A 23,883-nucleotide genomic window follows, 5' to 3' on the forward strand; every position below is an offset into this window, starting at 1 on the left:
TACTGCTGGCCTAATTCTGAGTAGTACAAAGTTGGTGTGTATGAGCTCTATGTAGAAGCCTCTGTTAGCCATTTATTCTACAAATGTAGTATTTTCATTTTTTCCTTTTAACTTAGAAATTTAAAATAATTTTTTTTCTTTGCTACTTCACTGCCTTGTTAGTATGGTATCCTGGGTGGATATAATAAGAAATTTCGGGGACCCATTGATCATCTCTTCATAGCTTGTATCTTTTAATCTTTGTGACATCTTGATGGTGTCATTGGGTCCTAGAGGATCTCTTAGTGGGTATAAGTCACTTTCTTGGGCCTTCCCAATTAGGATTTTATGACTAAGTAGAATGGAATACTGATAACTATATTTGGGATCAGGCCAAAACACATCCCAAGAAGGCTAGAATCATGGGGATTTCTATAAATTAAGGCTCTCTCTACTTAAGAAGATAAATCTTCTAAGAGTAGGTAAATTTTCTTTGTATCTATCTTCTATCTTACTTACTCTTGTTTACTTATGTTTTGTCTACCCGTAAAAATAATTAACATAACCCGTGATGAAATTGCATCTTAACAATACAAGGGATGTTTCAACTCAGCTGTTAAAAGACTACAAATTAGGAATTGTTCTTATTTATTTGCTGTGTGAGGTATTCTTTGATCAATCCCAGTTGAACTGCAAGATTTGCTTTTTTCATAATTAAAATTCTGTATCCTCTCTGTACTTTTTTTTTTTTTTTTGAAGGGACACATTGTATACTATGTTTCCAAATAGCAAGGGATAATAACAGGTCAACTTGTACTCCTTTTTCCACAGCCAGGATCAGATTTGGGTGATCATGATGGAACTGACAGTTGCTGAAACAGGAGGGTTTTTTTAATTCTTATTTTCCTAAACATCTGGAATGTTAGTGGGAATAAAGAATAGTGAAAGCATCTTAGTTTGAGTGATTTTATTTGCTGCTTAAATATAGCAGCATCTTAACTCTAGCATCTAGAGCATGAGAACAGTTGACACTCTAGACATATACTTTCCTTGTGTTTTGCTTCAAATAGCTCCTTGCCAGAAGAGAAAAACAAAACGAGCTCTTCCTTTGAAACCTGCCCAAAGCCAAGTGAGAAGCAGGATGTGGACCAAGCCGAGTTGGATCCTGAGCAGAAAAGGAGTCGGGCGCGGGAAAGGCGGCGAGAGGGACGCTCTAAAACCTTTGACTGGGCTGAGTTTCGCCCCATCCAGCAAGCCTTGGCTCAGGAGAGGGCCAGTGCTGTGGATTCCTGTAAGACACGAGAACCGGGGAGTTCGGAAATGGACCTAACGGACCTGGAAAAAGAACGCGCGCGGCGGAGAGAAGAACGGCGAAAACGCTTCGAGATGCTCGATTCTGTCGACGGGCCGAGTGCAGAGGATGCACTCCTTCGGATGGAAGTGGACAGGAGCCCGGTGTCGCCAGTGACCACGGAGCTGAAGCCCCAGAATGTCCATGTCGAGATTGAGCAGCGATGGCACCAGGTGGAGACCACCCCCCTTCGCGAGGAGAAACAAGTGCCCATTGCCCCCTTGCACCTGTCTGCGGAGGACAACAGTGAGAGGCTCCCAACGCAGGAGCTAACCTCCTTGTTGGAGAAGGAGGTAATAGTTGGGGGGAAGAGAGAGGGAATGTCTCTTTGTTTAGAGCTGGACCCCGGGATAAATTGTCACTTTTGTCTTCTGGGAACGTCTTGGGCCATTAGCCAACAAGACTGCTGGAGCGCAGGTGATACACAGCCCATAATTTCCCTCATCGTTTATCAGTGGGGGATGATTTGTTTTGGTTTTCTTCGGTTTGGAAAACCATTTTTGTTCCATCTTGTAGCAGCTACAATACAATTGGCTTTCTCCATTGGGTAGGAAAGGAGGCCATTGACTAGTCTAGTAAAAAATGCCTTATTTCAAAGGTTTTCTTTTGATTTTTCCCAAAGAAATGAAATTAGTGAGGAGAGTCTAAACCTGCTCACTATTTCTTGATTTGAAGTTTAAAGAGATGACTAAAGAATCCTTTTTTTTTTTTTTTTTTTTGGTGAATTTAACAAACATCAGCAAGCCTTGAATATTTCAAAATACTAAGAAGATTGTATATAAAACCACATATGGTTGAATATATTTTATAGGTTGTGTATGTTAAATTAAACACAGCAGTCCCAAAAGACTTCACCTATGAGCATTGAGGGGGCTCAGTCATATACTGAGTGATGGATTACATTGACTTTCTCCTCACAAACGGATGACATTTCTTCTGCCTTAGTAAGACACTGTGGCGTAGGGGATAGAGAATTAGGCCTAGGGTCAAGAAGACCGTAACCATGAGCATGCTAATTGTGTGGCCCTGAACAAAGCCCTCAGGCAACTCTAGGAGACTCTAAGTTACAGGAAAAAGTGCCTCTCTCCATTGATAGTGGGTGAGCGTCACTGGATGCTCCCTATGTTGAAGATACCATACTTCTGATTAAACAAAAGGAGAAAAGGTTGTTGTACAAACTACTTCCTTGCAGAAGTGGGCAGCTTGCCTCTTATTTTCAACACAGGTACAATGCTTGTTTTTCTAAATTTCTTTTGGCACATGCCTGTAAATGGGTTCCACTCCCTCGTGTCCAGCATTACTCCATCAGTTGACTGGTTTATGTCAGAGCCCAGGCTGGAAAAAGTGGGAGAAATAAGTTTCTTTGAGCTGTGGGGTACATAACAGCATCTGCTTGTGATTGGTATCAATCCATCTGGCTCATTTGTTCCTTGATCAAAGGAACAGTCAGGTGTATTTACTAAAATTTGTAAATCCCGACAAACACTTGATTTATCTTTGGCACAAATGAATCCAGAAATATATCTTGTTGGCTTTTTCTTGTGCTCATTACCCTGTTTTTGTTTGTCTCTTCTTTTTTTTTTTCCCTGTTCTGGATTTTTTTCTTCTTCCCAACAGCTGGAGCAGAGCCAAAAAGAAGCCTCAGATCTCTTAGAACAAAATCGACTTCTACAGGATCAGCTAAAGGTGGCTTTGGGTCGGGAGCAGAGTGCCAGGGAGGGCTACGTGTTGCAGGTAGGAGAACAGAAGGGGATCTGTTATTTTTCTGTTGTACTTATGTTCATTGGGCTTCAGTGTAAAGGTGCATATCATTTGTGTCCAGGTCTAATAGAAACGTGCAAAACCTGACCTCCAGAATGTGGTCTTTTTAAAATACTTATTTCTTTAGGCCTTCCTCACATATGGGCTGGGGATTTTTAGTTAACATGGTACAAGCTAAAGCTGCCTTTCTATATATTCAAGGAGTTTACCTGAAATTTAAGAATTTATTTAAGAATATTTTTTAAATTGGTGGAGAGGAAAGAATATATTTTGAAAAACAGTTATTCATATCTGGCAGAAATAGGACTTTCTTTCATTTTTGCTCTGAGTACTTAATGAATATTTGCTCTAATAAATAAAACTCATAAGCATTATTAATTATAATTATATACAAATTATATAATCATGCATAAATTATATAAATATATAATGTTTATTTATCTATATATTTTTATATATTATATAAATAAATATAATAATATAAATATATAAATAATTGCCTGCTATGTTCATGGCATTACTGCTACAGATAAAAAGACAAAGCAAAAAACAGTCTCTGTCTTCAAGAAACTTATAATCACTTTTGGAAATGTATGTAAACAACATATTTCCTATCTTCTCAAGATGTTTTTTGAAAACATTATCTTATTTTTCTTCACAATTACCTTTAAAGCTAGGTAGGTAAGGTGCTATCCCTATTTTGTAGATGAGAAAATTGAGCCTGCAAATCAAGATGATTTCCATGTCGTCATGTGGGTAGACTAATGGAAGCCTAGACAATAATAAGCCAGATATTATCTGCCCAGGGAAGAGTACATTAGGACTAGCTCTTCCTTTGTCTTGGACATTATATCTCTTTATAGCATTATGTCATTAACTTTCTTGCCCACTATATCATATTAAGTCATATTAAATTCAAATCTCCAGACTGCTGAAATGCCATTCAAGTATGCCTTCCCTATCTTGTATTTGTGAAGTTGAATTTTTAAACCTAGGTGTAATAATTTACATTTTAAAATTAATTAACTGAATTAATTTACACTTATTCCTATTGGATTTTATCCTGTTGTTCTCAATTCTTAATATGTCATCCATTGTATTCACTGTTTCTCCCAGTTTTGTGGGACAGGATCAGAAAGCAATTTAGAAACTTATCACATGCTCAATTGCTATTCTTGAAAAGTCTATGAGGAAGTGCTCTGTGTTCATAGACTCTCTAGACAAGGAAAGATGACTTTCTGTGATCTGTAAAGATTGGTCTTTGGCAATAAGATCAGTTGGCAGTTGAAATAGTATCAAAACGCAAATAAGAAATATGGCTTGGGATGCTCCTGCAGACAGAGGAGAGATTTGAATGCCTTTTTTTGGAAGTCTTTCTGGCTGCTCCCACTTTTCTGGGTCAGACCAACCAGAGTATGGCCAGTCTTTGAGAGGGAGGATAAGATTTTTGTGATCTCAAGTGGGGTTTTGGAAAGCTTTTCTTAAATTCTCTCCACCACCCCCATGACACTGTCTCATGGTCTCTTCTTCTTCTCCTAGCCCCCCTCAGAATATAAGTCATAACTGTCTATGGACAGGCTCCAGATGTTTCTTTAGCCTCAATTTTCTACGTTGCCAGCTGTAGCTTCTCTGTGGGTTCTGTCACCTCTAGCAATAGCTTGGCCACTGCTTTTTCTGAGACAGATCTTCCTGTCTATGACTTTTAGTCATAGAACTATAGACCTAGTATGGCCATGATTTCTGAATAATGAAAATGAGTTCTAAACCCTAGCCAAAGACCTACTTAAATAGACTATGTCTTCATAGACTTTCTATACAGTCAAGTTTCAGAACAGCCTAAAAATTGGTACAACAGGGATAATCAGATCAGAAAATGAACCAGCCTCAGATGTGGGTCCCCTTTTGGATGCATAGTTTTTTCTCTTGCTTTTCTTTCCTTTCTGTTTCCCTTCTCTCCTCCCCCTACCCCCCTTTTTTTTTTTTTATCCCTTTCCTTTTTCCTTCTCCTTTTGTCTCTTATTTACTTTCTCTTTTCCCTCCTTTTCCTTCCTTTTTCTTCTTCTTTCTCTCTTTCCATTTTTTCCCTTTCTGCCCTGAGTTCATGGACTCATGGTCCTTTTGGATATTCCTCAATCCTTTATGACTCTTTCAGATGATTCAGCTCTTTCATTGTTCCAGCTGCTTTAAATTTTTCATTGTATAACTAATAAAACCTAGAGCCTAGAAATAGCAGTGGTTTTCAATTATCCCATAGAAATGATATTGAAATTTTTTTTTTTTTTTTTTAGTCATGTCTGACTCTTTGTGACTCCATTTAGGGTTTTTTTTGGCAAAGAGACTGGAGTGCTTTGCCTTTTCATTTTCTACTAATTTTTACAGATGAGGAACTAAGGCAGATAGGGTTAAGTGACTTACCCAGGACCACACACTTAGTATTTGCAGCTGGATTTGAACTCAAGAAGATGAGTCTTCCTGATTACAGCCCCTCAACTCTTACTAGACTTTCTTATATAGCCTATTAAAAACCCCAGCAGGTTGGGATTCTAAATTGAACCATTTAAATGTGTGGGTTCACTACTTATTAGCTGATAGTGGTATCTGACTAACAGCAGATTTTGCACATTATTTACTTGATAAATGCTTTTTCTGGCTAACCTGAATGATTGCATCAACCTTTCACTGAAGCCCCCAGGTTCAATCCTTGGGTACTAACTTTTTCTTTGATTTATTGCTATTATTACTCAAGATTTATATGGTGCTTGGAAACTTTTCAGAGAATAACAGGAGTCAGAAATGAACAAGCACACTTTATCATTCAAATATCATAAGGTTGTTCACTGAGCTATCAGGGTGGTTCTCTGCTAACATGCTGGGAGGGCAGGATTGCATGGTTTTGGTTTTAAGCATGGATTCTAACTAAACATAACTGAGTGTCACATCTGTGGGCTTTCCTTACCAGAAAACAGTACCACAGGCAGGCCAAATTTTTAGGCTGGGCTGCTTTTTTCATCTTTGTTTTGCTATTTATTTATTTATTTGTTTGGAAAAAAGAGAAAAAAAATATTAGTTCTGTCTACTTTTGCATGCCTTTCATTTGTTCATTTTTTTTTTTCCCTCTTTGCATGCCTTTCTTTCTTGTTTTGAATTCTACAAAGGTTTGTTTGTTTTGTGGGTCATTTTTTTCCTTTATGATTTCCATCCCCTTCCCTCCATTTGTCTATTTATAGGTTAAGATTAAATCCTTCATGTTATAGGATTTAGTAACATTTCAAAAAGAAATGAGCAGCCTACAGAAATGTCATCCCAAGCAGCCATCTTCCCTTCTTGTATTTGACAGGAAGTGATGTTGTTTATTTGCACGTCACTTCTTTGGTTTTGTTTTTTGTTTTTTGCTTTTTTTTTTTTCCTTTCAGGATTTGCTCTCCAGAACTGTGCACTTTTTGTTTTGCAAAACAAACAAACAAAAAATTGCAGATTTCTCCCCTCTTTTCCTCCTGTCCTCACTTCCGACCTCTCTCTTGTTGTTTTGTCTTCGTTTTCCTTATTGATGTGTTCCATTTTTCAGTTTGGTTTGGTTGATTTCTCTTAGACTCTGTTATATATTAGAGATGTTTGATGTTATTGTCCACGTTTTCTGTTTACCTGGAAGCAGTTGCTTAAAAAATTAAGATGATTTGTTGAATTAAAAAAATTTTTTTAAAAATATGCAAAGAACAAAAGTCATCCAAGATGGGTCAACCCAAGGAACTTTTCTAATGGTCCATCCTGACCAGAGGTGTGACACTCAGAAATGAACACCAAGAGTGTTACTAATTTAATATTTGATCAATTTTTTTAAGACTGAGGTGGCCACCTCACCATCCGGTGCCTGGCAGAGGCTCCATAAAGTCAATCAAGATCTCCAAAGTGAGCTTGAAACCCAATGCCAACGCCAGGAGTTGATCAATCATCAAATTCAGTCCCTGAAACGTAGTTATGGGGAGGCAAAGGACATCATTCGGCACCACGAGGTTGAAATCCAGCGGCTGCAGGCGAGACTGAGCAATGCTGCTGCAGAGCTGTCGATCAAAGAGCAGGCTCTGGCCAAGCTCAAGAACGACTTAAAGATGGAGAAGGAGAAGGTCACAGAGCAGCTGGAAGAGTGGCAGCAGAGCGAAAGCACCCTGAGCTTCCAGCTGAGGGTGAGTGAGCAGCAGCTTCGAAGCGCCGAAGCCTTGCTCCTGGAGAAGACCCAAGAGCTGCGGGACCTGGAGATGCAGCAGGCCTTGCACCGAGACCATCAGAAGGAGGTGCAGAGGCTCCAGGACAGAATTGCTGACCTCAGCCAGCAGCTTGGGGCCAGGGAGCAGGCTCAGGCCCTGATGGAGGAGAAGCTGCAGAAGAATTACGAGCTTCTGCTGGAAAGCTGTGAGAAGGAAAAGCAGGCTTTGCTGCAGAACCTCAAGGAGGTGGAGGACAAGGCCTGCGAGTATGAAGATCAGCTGCAAGACCATGAGCAGCAGATGGAAATTCTCCAGAAAGAGAAATTAAGTGCAAAATTCGAAGGCAGTGAGCTCGTGCATCAGCTGGAGGAGCAGCTGGAGGTAAAGGAGGCCAGCATCCAGAAGCTGGCTGAGCACATTCGGAGTCTTCAGGAAGAACGGGATGAAATTAAGCAACGGTTCTCAGAGCTGATGAATCAAGTTGCAGAGTCTGACCACAAAGTTGCTAAACTGCAAGAAAAACTCAAGTCGTGGGAGGTGGATTATCAAACACTGGAGCAGTCTTATCAGAAAGTACTGGATCAGTTCCAGGGAATGCACACTGTCCTGAAAGAAAAGGAGGAGGAATTGAAACACATCAAGGAAATGCATGAGAAAATTCTGGAGAAGAAAGACCAGGACCTCCATGAGGCTCTGGTGAAAATGGCTGCACTAGGTGGCAGCCTGGAAGAAACGGAAATGAAGCTCTTCCAGGTGAAGGAGGAGCTGTTAAGAAAGGCTGCTGACAGCAGCACTAAGGACGGGGAAGAGCCGGGCGCCCAGCTGGATGTGCAGGAGGACAGCCCTGTGGAGCTGGGGCCAAACCTGCACGCTACAGGAGCACCGCTTGCTTCTTACCATGTGCCCCTGCAGAACGAAGAAGCTGCTCCAAAGGAGTTATGTGGGGAGCTCTTGGAGAGGGGCCTCGAGGATGCCCTAGCCCCACTCAAGTCAGCGGAGCCCCCAGATCAGCAAGGGCATCAGAAAGCCCTCGTGAAGCCCGATGGGGGAGCCCCCGGTGCTAAACGGCAGAGGATTCGCTTTTCCAGCATCCAGTGCCAAAAATACATTCACCCAGAAGGGTCAGAAAAGAACTGGACGAGTAGCACATCTTCAGACACCAGCCAGGACCGGTCACTCTCCGAGGAAAGCATGTCGTCGGAACCGGTTCCTAGCTGTCTCCCTTCTGGAGTTAGTGACCCTGAAACTTATATTTCCATCATACATTCTCTGGAAACCAAGCTTTATATTACTGAAGAAAAGCTCAAAGACGTGACTATGAAACTGGAGAGCCAGCAGGGCCAGAATCAAGAGACTTTAATTGCTCTTCACCACCAGTGGGCCGGGACAGAGTCACAGCTGCATGAACAGTTACAGGCCAGTCTGTCCCAAGTTGGTGCCTTGGTTTCCCAGCTAGAAAAAGAAAGGCAGGAAAAGCTAAAGCTGGTAGAAAATCATGTGGGTGAGCTGGGGGATTTCCAAATCAAAAACACTCAGGCTCTGACCTGTTTAGAGAAATGCAGGGAACAGCTCAGATCTTTGCCAAAGGTGGAAAAAGAACAAGAGCAAGATTTGTGTATGGCTACTCTGGCCAGCCTGGAGACCACTTTATCAAATGCAATCCAGGTTTTGCATCACTTACCATCCTCTTCAAACGGTCTGAGTCAAGCTTCACTTGGAGAAGGCAGTTCATTAAATGAAGGGCAGTCAACTCTACAGATACAACCCCAGATCCTTGAACTGACTGAGCAAGAGCAGTTGAGGTTACTTTCCCAAAGAATAGCTTTCGAGGCTTCATTGATAAATCAGATAGCCGAGTCCTTAAAAAATGCAAGTTCTGATATTTCCCACATTCTCCAGGAGATTTACCTGACAGCAAAGGTAGCGATGGAACCCACACATGTGGTTAACACAGCCACAACCTTAGCAGATAGCTTGTCTAAAAAATTAATCCTGGAAGGTGAGTTTTGGAACCAGGTAGAGGAACTCAGTAAGCACTTGGTACCACATAGGGAGGAGGAAGCAAATAAATCAGAAGCCGACCATTTCAATTTCCCACAAGACCTTGTCACGGCAGTAGCAGATGCTACATTGATCAGGGCAGAACTTGGTTTAACTGCACAGTCCATGAGGGAGTCGTTTTACCAAAAGCTGGAAAGTATTGAAGACAACCTCAACAGGACCAGAATTGCACTTCGACAACACAAGTGTATGCTAGGGGAAATCCTGAAATCCTACAGGACTCCTGATTTTGAAAGAGTGATGCAACAGATTTCAGAAGCCTTTGGTTTTCCTGATAGTGTTACGGGAGATGTGCCCGTAACTGGGGGCTGGAGCTCATCAGAAATGCTGCCGTGTCCAGACTCGGGGGGATCCCCGGAGTCCCCTGCCTTGCCGGGTCAGAGCAATGTGGCCCTTAATGAGCAGATAGCTCAGCAGCTGAAGGACAGGGCGCGGGTCTTAGAGGAAGTAGCTTCTGCTCTTGTCTCACTACCCGCACTGGAGTCCATGAGTGACTGTCAACAGCTTCTCAAAGCTTCACAAAGACTTTCATATTTTAGTTGCTTAAATCACCTTGGCCATTATTCTTCTTTATTAGTTCAAGATGCAATTATTCAGGCTCAGGTTTGTTATTCAGTTTGCAAAATGAGGCTGGAGTATGAGAGAGAGCTCAAGTTTTATAAAGAATCCTGGAAGAACAGTGTGGATGCCTCGTTCCATGAGCCAACACGGGCCATTGCTGCCCTTCGGATGGAGTATGAAGAACTTCTTCACAAGCAGAAGAGTGAGTACTTGGAAGTGATTTCCATTATTGAAAGGGAAAATGATGAGCTGAAAGCAAAAGTTGCTCAGCTAGACTGTCAGCAGCGGTGCTTGGAAGAAGTCGAAAGCAAGCACAGTGAAAGCATCTTTGCTCTTCAGGATCGATACGAAGAGGAGATCCGAAGTGTGGTGGAACAATTAAATAGCACCAAAAATACTTTGCAGGCAGAGAGAACCAGGGTCTTGAGTCAGCTAGATGCATCTGTGAAAGATAAGCAGGATATGGAAAGGTTTCATGTGGAGCAAATGCAGACCCTCGAGGACAAATTTCAGCTGAAAATAAAAGAATTGCAGATAATTCATGAAGAAGAACTTCGGACCTTGCAGGAACATTATACCCAGAACCTGCAGTGTTTGCAAGAAACACTGAACCATTACCAAAGGCAGAACCCAGAAGTACCACCTTCCACAGAACCCCAGTCTATCCATCACATTTGGCCCACAGACCAACTCGATGGTGCTGTGTTAATGACAGAAGGTGAGCCAGATTCTATGACTGGGCTGAGAGAGCGCATCCAAGAGCTGGAGGCCAAGATGAACGTCATGAGAGAAGAACTGGAACATAAAGACCTGGAGGGAAATGCCTCAACTCTGAGGGAAAAATACCAAAAAGACTTTGAGAATCTTAAGGTTTATTTAAAAGCATCATTTAATTTACAGACTATTTACTGGGGAGAACGTTACCTTCTTAATGCAATGTTCTTGTTTGCTTCTGATTTTTTTTGGCTTTTAGGTCAGTTAAGCAATGGCTTGATTCTAAGTCAAATGCCTTGAAACAATGGATAAGTTTTAAATTGTGTCAGCTACATGTGTTCTTCATTCGCCATGATGCAATCTTATTGCATTGCTCACGGCTTCTGGTAATGGTCTTTCTGTTTGATTTTAGCAAAAGGATAAGAGAAAAATAGCTTCTCTTTGAAAAGATTCCCAAGAGGAAAGCTTTCAGTCATTTTTCTCAGGGTGGGTGGGGGAACTGTTATTCCCAGAGAAGAAAGGCAAATGGCAAAAAAATACATTTCAATGGCTTTTTCTTATTATTTTATCAGACATGAACATTGCATAATGTTTTTCCTTCTGCTTGAGATGCCCCTTTCATGACTTTTCTAAGAAAGCAGTTTTGCATTTTAAAATTTGCTTTCCTTTCTTTTCCTCTTCCCTGATTGCTTTCCTATCCCATCCTCTGTCTTAAAAGAGCTCGTTCCACTGGTCCCAGTCTGGTCCTTTATTTTTGAGATCTTTTTAGATTGAAAACTATCAAAGGCTATGAAATAAATATCACCTCTAATAATGGGCAATTCAAGTATCTGTTTTGCCCTTTTATATTTGATAGTTCTAAAAGAAACTTTATGGGATTTTCCTCTGAAATAAGAATTTTTGCAAGACAAACAGTGCACAGTTTGTAATACCCTGTCTAATTCCATTCTTGACTAGACTAGACGTTGAAGTTTATTGGTTTTCTTCATGAGAACATGCGTTTTTTCTTGCCATGCATGGGTTTGTTACCTATTTCCTCTTTCTATCAACTATTGAAAAACAACCTCATTTTCCCTAATTGTCCTGATAACCATGATTTAAATAAATGCACCATCCTTTGTATAAAAAGGTAATGGTATGTAGTAGTTACGTCCTTTGACTTCTACCTGTTGTAGTGATGGATTGTACCAAACCATCCATTCTCTTCCTCTCAATTCCTCTAGCTACTAGAGAAACATAATTTACAAGTAGCTGAAGAGAGTTTGGAATTAAACCTGTAACCATGGAACAATTTATTCTGTTTTTATTGTTAATTGGCCTCTAGTGGGTTCTAACCAGGGAAATTGATTTCCCCCAGATAACTTGTATAATGGCCAGTTTTTAAGGAACAAAACAGTGGTCTTAAATATTTGTCTGATTTTTACTTCCCTTTCTTTAGAGACCACATGTCAATTCTTATTTCCTAGGAATTTAGTCCCCAAATGAGTCTCATCACACCTCCCCATTTAAAGCTTCAAAACTTTTAAAAGACCAATGCCCTTTTATGGTACAATTGCCTCAATGGCATTTTTTAGTGGGATTCTATATCCAGAAATCTTTACTACTGGCAGGCTGAACAGTCTCTCCTGCTAGACTCTGTAGCCAAGATCCAGATTGTATGCTTTTCATCATTTCCACTCTGAAACAGCAGATAGAAATCATCAGCTTTGTATTCTAATTTTCTGTTCATAGTGAACTCTGACTTGAAGAACGACCCTGGTACATGCAGAATGCAAACATACAGCTGTATTAAGATTGAATAATTTAGAAGATTGTATTTTATTGTGAAAACAATAATAATCAGCAGTAGAGGAATTATTTACAAGTGCTCGGAGTGCTCTTGCTGCAGCTATATGACATTCATTCTAAATGAGGAAATAAATCACTGAAGTTTGTGAAAAATACTCACCCACCTTAGATGTAAACTTTTACAGAGGTCAGGAAAAAAGTATTCTTTGTTCATATCCTCTGTGAAATTAGTTATCCCTACATAGCACCTAAGTGAGTCTTCATAATCAAATTTCTAGTTTTTATAATTAGTGTGTACACTGAGCTTAATAAATCATTGCCTTCATATAAAGTTTAATTGCCTCTTATCTGTGAGACATATACATACACACACATAAAAATAATAAATTTGGCATCTTTAGCTTGCTACTTAATTATGCTTTGATGAGTCCCAATATTGGACTGTATCATACTGCTAGTTAGCAAGAGATCAGAAAAGAATGGGCAGGCTTTTTCATGATTGAAATGTATTTATTTAAAGAATCTCTTTGAGGGCTTAACATTGCTAGATTTGATTCTACCCTAAGTTATGGGGTGCTACATCAAATCTCTGTGTCTGGCTTGTCCAAAGAATTTTTATAGAACTCTTTGACTTAGAATGCAAAAGCAAATTCTCTGATTGAGAGCCTAGCCAAGTCTATTGTTACATAGAATAGTTGTATTGAGAGGTGGCTTGTATACCTGGAAAGTATGTACTTAAAGTCTATTTCCTCTCAAGGTTCCAGAAGACCCATTAATAAGGTCCTTAGGATTTTGCTTCTTTCTTCTAAACCTTTCCTGACCCAGATAGATAGTTTCAGTTATGGAAATCTTCTAATAACATGATTAAGTCAACTTTTTAAAAGAGAGAGATGTGCAAAGGAAGTAGCCAAATCTCAAATGAGATTCACAAAAAGTAGAAATGTGCAGTAAGTGAGAGAGAAAATGCTAAGAAAGATCATCAAGTTAACTCAAGAGTTTTACATTTACATTAACTCCATCTTTAGGAAGGACTGCAGCATCAGAATCAAGTTTAATTATCACTTTAAAGAACAAAATAAAAATATCCAAAAATACTATATAGTTTGACCTCAACTCCATAATCTTAACAAGCAACAGCATACAGTCTAAACCAAGTCTTCATAAACTTTTTGCACTTGCAATCCCTTTTTTACCCAAGAAATTTTTATACAACCCTAGGTATAGATATATATAATAAGTATCTTTCAAATCAAACATTTACTGATGACAAGTCATAATTTTGTGACTCCCAAATTGTTACGTGACCCTGTATGGGACTGTAACCCATAATTTGAGAAGCTTTGATCTAAATTAATACTTAAATTTTTGCTTGTCATTTCTTCTATTCTTTTAAAAATTGTGGCCTGTCTTCACAAGAAACTTGGCATTTGAGAGATCCTTCAGGATCTAGGAGGGAAAAATGTGTCATTGCATTGGAAAGTCCATTTTTTTTCCCATGTCATTTTTAGAATTGATCTAATATCATAAGTGGCCTGCTTAGATAGGTTAGGCCAAAATTTCCATCCTGAAATTATGGGATTGTTCTATGATTGCCTGGTCAAGATTTGTGTCCATCCCAATTTGAAAATGCTGAACCCAATGAATTTTCAGCTATTAAAGAAACTATCAGGTTAAGTAACACAACACAGACTAGTGTCTCTTTGCCTTCCTGAGCCTGAGAAAGCACTTGGACTCTATATTGAATATAGATACAGAGTGCCAGCAATAACTTCTGTAAGCAATTAGGTTACGTTACTAATAATCTCTTAAAATTACTTAAAAGTTTGAAAATTGGAATCAATCTTTGGCGTGAGGGCACAAAACATAGCATTTGAGCTTAATCATCTGGCCCAACTTCTTTATTTTATGTAAGAGGTAACTGAATTTCAGTTGAACAATTAGTCAGTTAGTTTAAGGCAAAATTGGGAACCCAGGACGCCCAACTCTAGTCCAATGCATTTTCCATTTAATAATGACAGCAATAGGGTCCAGATTGGATTTGGGTTTTTTTTTTTTTTTTTAGTATTAAACATATTTTACAAATTATGCTTTCCATTCCTTACAACAGAGTCCCTTGAGACTTTACTTTAAAATCTAAACTTTAAGTCTCAACTTTCTCAATTTATCTGCCAACTTCTTTATTCCTTCTCTTCCATCATCAAGAAATAAAGGTTGGTTATTGGCTTTAAAAAGTTTGTCCATTTGAGTTGTTATTGCACTAATTTCCCAACTCTTAACAACTATACGACCTAATTTTAAGAGGAAACACATGAGCTTTTCTCTTGATAGTGATGAAATTTAAAAGTTATATGGAAATAAAATTGGCTTTTTTTTCCCATTGAAAAAGCTTTTCCTAAAAATTTTGACAAGTGAAAAGTAACACAAGTCACTTATTTTAACTGTCTTAAATAGTGACAATTTAAAGAGCCTCTCCAACTATCCTTTGCCCTGTCTAGCTCTTCCCCTTTATTCCTTCCCTCAGCCAATTTATGCATGTGCTCTCAATCACTGCATCCTCAGTAGTACTCTGCCACTGGACATGATTTTGGGGAATGATGTGAGTCTGCTTCAAGAGGCCTGGCTTGAAGAGAATTGCTTGCTTTATAGTTTGGCATCCTGACTTAGATCTGAAAAAAAAAAAAAAAAGAACAGAAGCTTCAAGTCCCTTTTGCTTTTTGTAGGCAACATGTGAACGAGGGTTTGCTGCTATGGAAGAGACACATCAGAAGAAGATAGAAGATCTGCAAAGGCAGCACCAGCGGGAACTGGAGAAACTGCGGGAAGAGAAGGATCGCCTGTTAGCTGAGGAGACGGCTGCTACCATATCAGGTGGTCAAGTTTGCATGCAAAACTTGGATCTTCCTTTTACCTTGACTTAGTCTGGATACAGTATCACTTATTAAGTTATATTACCATTTCAAAGCCTAGATTTTAGATTAATTCCTAGAGAAGTGATTAAAATTTTCCATGAAAAAATGTAGATATTTTATTTTCTTTCTCATTTTTTTTCTGGTTTAATTTGATTTTTTTTGTGCAACAAGATAATTGTATAAATATGTATGCATGTATATTGGATTTAATATATATATTTCTATCATGTTTAACATATATTGGACTACTTGCCATCTCGGAAAGGGGAGAGAATTGGAGCACAAGGTTTTGCAAGGGTTAATGTTGAAGAAATTTAATGCAGATAAGGATTAATGTTGAAAAATTATTCATGCATATGTTTTGAAAATAAAAAGCTTTAAGAAAGAAAGAGAAGGAAAAAAAATAAAAAGAAAAAAAATGCAGGTACTGGAGACTTCCCAGTGTAGCCATGAGGTAGCAGAGAAATGAAGCTTTGACTTCCTTGCAATAACTCTCTTGAGTCCAGTGTAATGTCCCAGCAGGAGGTTTCCCTCAGCTGGGCTGTTCTCCAACAGGTGGCTTTTATCCTTCAGCCTCCAGTGACCCTCACTCAGCCTATTTTCTGGCCCTGAATCCTCTCTTGGCTCCACACCCATTTGGCTTCAACCATTTGGTCTTCCTACAAATTTTACAGTAATTGAATAGGCATAAGAATGTGAAATCCTGAAGAAAAGACTCCTACCAACTTATTACAGGATTCTCTTCTGTGTCCAAAATATAAAATGGGTAGAGCTCTTGCTTCAAAGATATCCCCCTCTTTTAATCTTCACAGATGCTTTGTCCCAGGCAAGAACTACCAAATTTATTTTGTTTTATCCTTCCTTTGAAGCATAGTATTACTCATGCCTGAAATTAATTACTATTTCCAAAGAGACTTAACATTTTTGTCCTAAGAATAAAAATACACCAACCCTAAAACTCACTTATAAAAAATTCCATTGTTTAGAAACCAATGTTTGAATCCAACAATTATCTTATTAGTCCCATTCTTTTCCAACTTTAAAAAAAAAAAAAAAAAAGAGGAGGAAAGAAAGCATCCCCTTAGTTGGGTAAAAGGAGAAAAACCTTTTCTCCATTACTTCTAAGGAACAAGAATTTTCTTTATAAACCTGAAGATCCCTGCCTTCTGCTACTTTAAGCCAGGCTACCCTATAATCAATGTTATGAGAATCTAAGACTGCTTGCTGGTTCATAGAAAATTCAGTCTTTTAAAAAATTTCTTACAATGTATTATTGCTATTTGCCACATGAACTAACAGGAGGAAGTAAGTTACAGGAGATTGACTTGTTCAATCTGAAAAAAATATAATGACACAAAAAGCACCATACTCTGGACCACCTTGAAATAAAAAAAGCCTGCTTCTCAACCCCCTCTAATTACTGAGCTTCTTTTCGATCTTTATAGCAATTGAGGCCATGAAGAATGCTCATCGGGAAGAAATGGAGCGGGAATTGGAGAAGACCCATCGCTCTCAGATCAGCAGTGTCAATTCAGATATTGAGGCCCTTAGAAGACAGTACCTGTATGTTTGGTTTTTTATTTTGTTTTATTCCTTTGGGAATGTGGGTGTATATTCAGGAGAGGGAGAAACAGACAGAAACTCTCTGCTGTTAGCAAGACAGGGTCACCTGGCAGCAAGAGTTTCCACACAACTGTAATAAATGACTGCTAGTTAACTCGCAGCAACACACTACTAGAATGTGTGTGTTTGTGTATGTGTATTTATATGCAGCAATTCCTTTTTCTCAAAGAGAAAAACCTTTAAATTAGGGGCATATGCATTAAATAAGAAAAATCAGCTTTAATCCAGATTTTACCACTCATCATCCAGAATCCTCTGAGAGAAAGACCACTAAATAAAGTATTATTTCTTTTCTGCTTTTTCCTCTATTATTTTGGGGATGTGGTAAAGGTGGAACACAAGGTATCAGCCAATTCCATGTATTTGAGCTATTGTTTTTATTTCTAGATGAAACTCAAAACTGCTTATGTCAAGTTTTTTTTTTCTTATATGATTGAATAATAAGTTTACTGATATTTTATCTATATCATAGTCTTTCACTTTCTGAACATGTATAGTTATTAATTTGCTTATGAATAATTGGCTGATAACAGATTGGTTTATTTCGGTGACTTTCACCCAAATTGGGACTTAGCCTCATTCTTGGTCCTACCAATGCTTTTGACTCTAATCCCACATGGGTTTTTTTTTGGCTTAAGCCACCTAACTGTGCTACAGAAATTAAGAATAATTCAGTAAGCACAAGGCTGTAGAGACTAAAGGGAAGTGGGAAGGAATCACAGCTGTCTCTAATGACTGCTTTTCTTCTGGGCCCAGAGCTTCTTTCCCATAATGGATTCACAGAGTTTTATGCTTCTGGCTGTTGCCTAACTTTTCCCCTCTTTTTGAGATTTATTTATTTATTTATTTGGGTGGAAAGGCATTTACTATTTACTATGTTCAAAAAACTGTGCTAAATATTGGATATACAGTGTCTTAATTTTTTTTTTTTTGTCTTAACTTTTGTTGAATGTTCATCATATTAAGTGAGACGTGTAAAGGTTCTGCCTTCAAAAGTCATTGGTTGTATTTAAAGAGGGAAGAACCTTTCATTTAAAAATATTTGAAAGACCTCACAAAGAGAGTTTTGCAGAGATTACAGAAAATGATAGGGTCGTAGGAAGCACGGCATGGTGCTAGGCTTCTGTAGAAGCAGGAGGGACCTCGGCTTGAGCCCTGCCTCCAACACTTATTAGCTGTGAGACTATGTGATTAACCTTTCTAAATCTGTCTGCTTCCTCATTTGTAAAATGGAGCAGTGCTACCTGTAGTTTTGAGCTAAAAGAGTTCTTGTGAGGATCACATGAGATAAAGCTCACAAAGTACTTTGTAAACTATAAAGCCATGTAGAAATGTCAGCTTTTATCATTGTTTATTTACAGGGAAGAGTTGCAATCAGTCCAGCGGGAACTGGAAGTCCTTTCAGAACAGTACTCTCAAAAATGCTTGGAAAATGCTCATTTGGCTCAGGCTTTGGAGGCGGAGAGGCAGGCCCTTCGCCAGTGCCAGAGAGAAAATCAGGAGCTCAATGCACATAATCAGGTAAAAAAATTCAAAAGCTCTCTAGATCAGAAAAGCCATGGTCCAGTACAATCACAACTAAAAGTTTTTGCATAAAGATATATTCCATTTTCTTCTGCTTCTGCTCCTTATAGTTATCTTTTCCCCATTAGCCCATTAACTTTGGAATCACTACCCCCAGATTTATTTGAACAGTTTCTCCTATAAGAGAGGTTTAGAAAATTAGTTCAGAATCTGAGACCATTGTCTTCTTTTTTACTCTGAAGCCCTATGTGACTGAATTAATGTTTATTGGGCACCCACTATATCCATAGCATGGTTAGGTATTGTGGAAGACAGCTCCTGTCCCCAAGAACTTAAAGATATATGTGAGACGAGTTATTTTTACCTTCGGAATCCAATTCTCCCTGTGCAGCGGGAGAACTGTTCGGTTCTGCAAATATGTATTGTATCTAGGATATACTGCAACATATTTAACATATATAGGACTGTTTGCCATCTTGGGGTGGGGGGGTGGAGGGAGGGAGGGGAAAAAACGAAACATAAGCGAGTGCAAGGGATAATGTTGTAAAAAAATTATCCTGGCATGGATTCTGTCAATACAAAGTTATTATTAAATAAAATAAAATTTAAAAAAAAAAAAAGATATATGGGTGAGATCGTCTGAACCCCTTTCAAGAGGATCCCTGCTTGTGGGTGGAAAGTTGGACTAGATAATGAAAAGTTTCTTCTGTTCCTAAAAGTCTATAATGTTATTGATACATGCACATGAAGTAATTATAATGTTTTGCTTTGCATTGATTGACATGAGGTACCAAGAGAGTAATACAGATCACTGCTCTACTAGGTCAAATCAGAGAGATGTCAATGCTGGAATACTTTTTAGAGGAGAGTGGGACTCAATTTAGCCTTAAAGTGATAGGATTTGGGACCTAGCAGAGAATGTTCTAGGATTCTAAGGATGGCAGGATGAGCAAAGGCTTAGAATCAGGAATAAACATAGTATTTCTAGATTAGCGAATGAAAAAGCACTTATTAAATTGTTACTCTGCACCAGGTATTATGCTAAATACCAGAGATGAAAGTATTTCTTTTCCATTCCATTGTATTTTTATTTATTATGTGAAATTTCTATTATTTTCTTTATTATTATTTTCTTTTTTTTTCTAATTCCCTTCCTTTTACTTTTTTTTAATAGTGTTTTATCTTTCCAAATACTTGCAAAGATAGTTTTCAGCATTCACCTTTGCAAAACTTTGTATTCCAAATTTTTCTCCCTTTCTCCCACTCCTTCCCCAATACAACAAGTAATCTGATTTAGGTTAAACATAGGCAATGACAAAAATATTTTTGAAAACAGAATAGAAAAATCAACATATTCCCTGCTCTCCAGGAGCTCTCTTAACATTCTAATTGGGGGGAGAATACTTTAAAAAAAGTTCAACTGTAGAATGGAATAGAAAGGCCCCCAAATTAGGGATACTATACAGAGGCCATGTCCAGGAGTCTTGAAAAGGCTGTCAGATGGCAGTTCCAGGGTTTGAAGGGCATAGAGACAACGTAGATTATATTATAAAAACTCCTTAGGAGGAGTCAGTGGGAAGCAGATAGTAAAGCCCAGTGATTATCTATTTCACCAGAAGGAATAGAATTGGTAACTCTTATCTCATCCCAAACTGTGTTAGCAGTTAGGCAGTCCGTGACAGGGCAAGGTGGGAGAAGGGAGGGTGCCCAGGGGCAGGTTTGGTCAGGGCATACTCCAGGCTTTTTTGAGCATGGAGCCTGTTCCTCATTTAAATATGTGTATATACATATATACAATAAAACATACACAAAATAGAAATTTTTAAAAGATGAGATAAATGACTTTTTTAAAAAATAATTTTAAAAATTACTTTTAATTCTTTTTTTGTTGTTGTTGTTCTGATTAAAATTATCAGCAGCCACAAGGCAAGAAGATGAGTAGTGGGTAGCTATGCCAGAGAAAAGGGAGTTTTCCTACTGGCATCTTTACTGCTGCTGTGGTGACTGTTAGGATCATAGTTAGGGGGAAGATGGAAGCCTTCACAGTGACCAGGGTAGAGGTGGGAAGCTGGGGTTAGAATGAGGAAGTGATAGGGGATAATAGGTAAATGTGGAAGGTCATACAGTCCATCTTCCCACCCTCCAACTGATGATTTATCACTTTGAGACCATGCCCAATTCATATTTTACATACCACTGTATTAGAGAGTAACAGATAGAGAACATGAATATAATTATTTATATTGGGGAAAAGTTGAATAAGATTAGGAGATTTGATATCATTTTCCCTTACAACCTAATTTAATTTTAATAATTATGTTCCTGAGGAGGAAATACTTGGATTTTCAAACTATACCTGCTGTGGATTTTTATGATTTTTTTTTTCTTCTTTCAGGAGTTAAATAACCGCCTGGCTGCGGAGATCACTCGGTTACGAACGCTACTGACTGGGGAGGGTGGTGGAGAGGCTGCTGGTTCGCCTCTCACACAGGGCAAGGATGCTTATGAATTAGAGGTACTTTTCAAAGTAAAATCAGTAGATTAAGGACAAATTAGTAAATGTGTAAGGCACAGTGTGATATATAAATATATTAGACTTATTTCTGCCCTAAAGGAGTTTACCACAGCTTGCTTGAGAAGACAAGTTTACATATTCAGTGGTTAAATAACAATAAAAGATTTAAGTGATAGCTCAACAAAGGAATAACATAAAATTTTAAAAAATCATTATTAGTTGATAAATCATTTACAGAGACATCAAGTTCTTTTGGTGTTAAGAGTAAGAAGCAATTATTCCAGATGGATGGGTCAGAGATGGTTTTATGGACAAAAAATGGTGATGGAAGTTACTTCTTGAAGGAAAGAAGGCTTTGTCTAGGTAGGAGAGATTGTGATGGATATTCTATTAATAGTTCAGAGAGTCAACTGAACTTGAAGTGGCTGAACTTGTTTTTCCAACTTTTTCCTTCACCTGTATCTTTACCATCAACTACAGATACTGATAACACAAGATTGTTATTGTCAAATTTAAAATCTACTTGAAAGCTACATTGTTCAAAACCCATAAAGTAGATCTGTCTAAACTTAGAACATAACTTTTGATATAAAATACGTACTTTTGCTAAGGTGGTAAGAGACCTTTTGCATTTGAAGAGACTTGTATTTAAATCAGGTTTGGACAATGTGTGATCTTGAACAAAGCACATATTATCTCTGAGCTTTAGTTTCTGCCTCTTAAAAAAGATCAAAATTCTTGCACTAGCTACCTCACAGGACCATTTGAAGAAAACATTTTATAAACTTTAATGCACTATATAAATGAGTTATTTACTAGACACTAAGCAAGTCATTCTTTAAAAAGTGAAAGAGCAAAGAGTCAGCTGGTGATTGAAATGTAAAGGATATTTTTGAAGAAGGGAGATTCAGGAGTTTTGAAAGTGAGTGAACCACTTTGTCACATTAGAAAAGTGTATTTTTATTTACAAACACACACACACACACACACACACACACACACACACACACATATTTGTATAGATTGATTGATTGATTGATTTACTTCCCCCATCCTACCCCATGCCCCATATTGCATTTATAAGCTTGCCAGGTTTGTTTCTGAGTAATCACATTTAATTTCTGTTTTATTATAGGTCTTATTGCGGGTCAAGGAATCAGAAATACAGTATCTGAAACAGGAAATCAGCTCTCTCAAGGATGAGCTGCAGACAGCACTGAGGGTAATATTAGAATAACTATTTGATTAGCAGTAAAGAGTGAATTAAAGAGAGGATTAAGAAGGGAAAACATGAAAGTCATTCCCTCATCAAGAATAGCGTCCCAGTTTTCAAGCAAAACCTTTAAAGTTACCATGAAATAATATAACCCAATAAAGTTAATAGAATCTCACAGTTGTGCTATATATAATGTGCTCAGACCAGGCCAGGGGGTGGTTCAAGAACTAAATAAAGGAAAACCAAAAGTTTCATTGGTTATTCAGCTACATTTTTTGTTGTAAAATATATCAGCTTTTTTTTTTTTTTTTTTTTAAATCCTGGCCCACTTCCCCAGTAAAGTCTTCCTGTGTAACAATAAAAAGTACTGTTGAATAAAATCAGTCATGTCAGCATGTTATTTATAGAAGAGAGAATGAATCTTTTGGCTTAAAGCTTTAATTGAAGGGGTCTTGTAGAGTTTGTTTCTTTAAAGTTATTAATATCTGAGAATTCTGATTTTATTTAAGCTGGTTCTTTCCCAAACCAAGTATGTTAGCAATGCAGCTAGAAGGGTAGATATATCTCAAAGGTAGAATTCTGTGAATAATGAATCTCTCACTGTCCACTTATCCTTTCCCCTTTTGGATTTATATGCCAAATGTCTGCTCCCAGAATAGCACATGGTTCAGTTAGGGTGCTAGGGTCCACTATCTTGAATGTATTGACAATAATCCTGGCGCATCTCTTGTCTTGATCATGTGTTGTTTTCCTTGTTTATTTACAATCTTTTTTCCCCCATTTTTCCAAGGACAAGAAGTATGCTAGTGATAAGTACAAAGATATCTACACAGAGTTGAGTATTGTGAAGGCCAAGGCAGACTGTGATATCAGCAAGTTGAAAGAGCAATTAAAAGCAGCCACAGAAGCACTGGGTGAAAAGTCTCCTGAAAATACCACAGTATCGGGATATGGTTGGTTTCCTTTAGCTTTCCTTTCTTTCTCAGTTTAAAGCTATTAGTGAATGCTACAACAGTTATATTCTGATATAGAGAGTTTGAGAACTAGACTGGGAAGCTGTGAACATGATAAGCAATACATAACATTACAGGAAATGAAATTAAATACATTTAACAGACATGATGTAGGTTGCATTCCTTGAATCAAATAGTTTGTATACAGCCAAGTCATTGACAATTTAGAGAAAAGATAAAAATTTTTACAAAACTAAAAGAAAATGAGAAAACAATGCGTTGTCATAAAAATAGTTCTAAACTATTTAAATGTGTTTTTGCTACTGAAAAATAAATTTTATACAAAAATTTAAACAGATATAGATTAGTTACAGTAATGAGACAAAAGCAGCCCAAAACTGCTTCAGTCCAGAACCATTCTGTTTGCCAAGAGCAACAGAATATAAAATTGTTTGTACTACAGAGGAGTGTAATGTCATTGTACTGTACACATAAGTTTGGGAAGCAAATCATAAGCTTGTTGCAAAGGTACAGTATTAGTGGTAGGGAATGAGAAGGTCTCTAGTTATCTAGACATCTGCTGGAGCCTTCTTTCCACTAAAAACAGAAAAACTGCTAATTTCCTAATTTGACTTATAGATAATATCATCCTTGAAAAGATGAACGAACCAACAAAAAGAAATTCTAATCTGAATATGGTTCTCAATATCATGGAAGAAATTGATT

General features: G+C 38.1%; 1 protein-coding gene across 8 annotated transcripts in view; it reads left to right on the top strand.

Annotated features, from left to right (window-relative positions):
- The window catches only part of MPRIP (myosin phosphatase Rho interacting protein), a 218,085-nt gene that overhangs the window by 183,181 nt on the left and 11,021 nt on the right, over window positions 1-23,883 (top strand). For 6 of the 8 annotated variants that reach the window (XM_051997463.1, XM_051997455.1, XM_051997448.1 and 3 more), the window contains 9 exons: window positions 1,050-1,623; window positions 2,948-3,064; window positions 6,931-10,785; window positions 15,138-15,285; window positions 16,772-16,889; window positions 18,311-18,470; window positions 20,869-20,988; window positions 22,124-22,210; window positions 22,995-23,157. In XM_051997463.1, coding sequence (XP_051853423.1) covers window positions 1,050-1,623; window positions 2,948-3,064; window positions 6,931-10,785; window positions 15,138-15,285; window positions 16,772-16,889; window positions 18,311-18,470; window positions 20,869-20,988; window positions 22,124-22,210; window positions 22,995-23,157 — 5,342 coding nt within the window. The remainder of the gene's footprint in view (window positions 1-1,049; window positions 1,624-2,947; window positions 3,065-6,930; window positions 10,786-15,137; window positions 15,286-16,771; window positions 16,890-18,310; window positions 18,471-20,868; window positions 20,989-22,123; window positions 22,211-22,994; window positions 23,158-23,883) is intronic. The other 2 variants (XM_051997502.1, XM_051997495.1) reach the window with 1 other exon arrangement.

This window comes from Antechinus flavipes, chromosome 1 (assembly GCF_016432865.1).
Source record: "Antechinus flavipes isolate AdamAnt ecotype Samford, QLD, Australia chromosome 1, AdamAnt_v2, whole genome shotgun sequence".
NCBI classification, from domain to species: domain Eukaryota; kingdom Metazoa; phylum Chordata; class Mammalia; order Dasyuromorphia; family Dasyuridae; genus Antechinus; species Antechinus flavipes.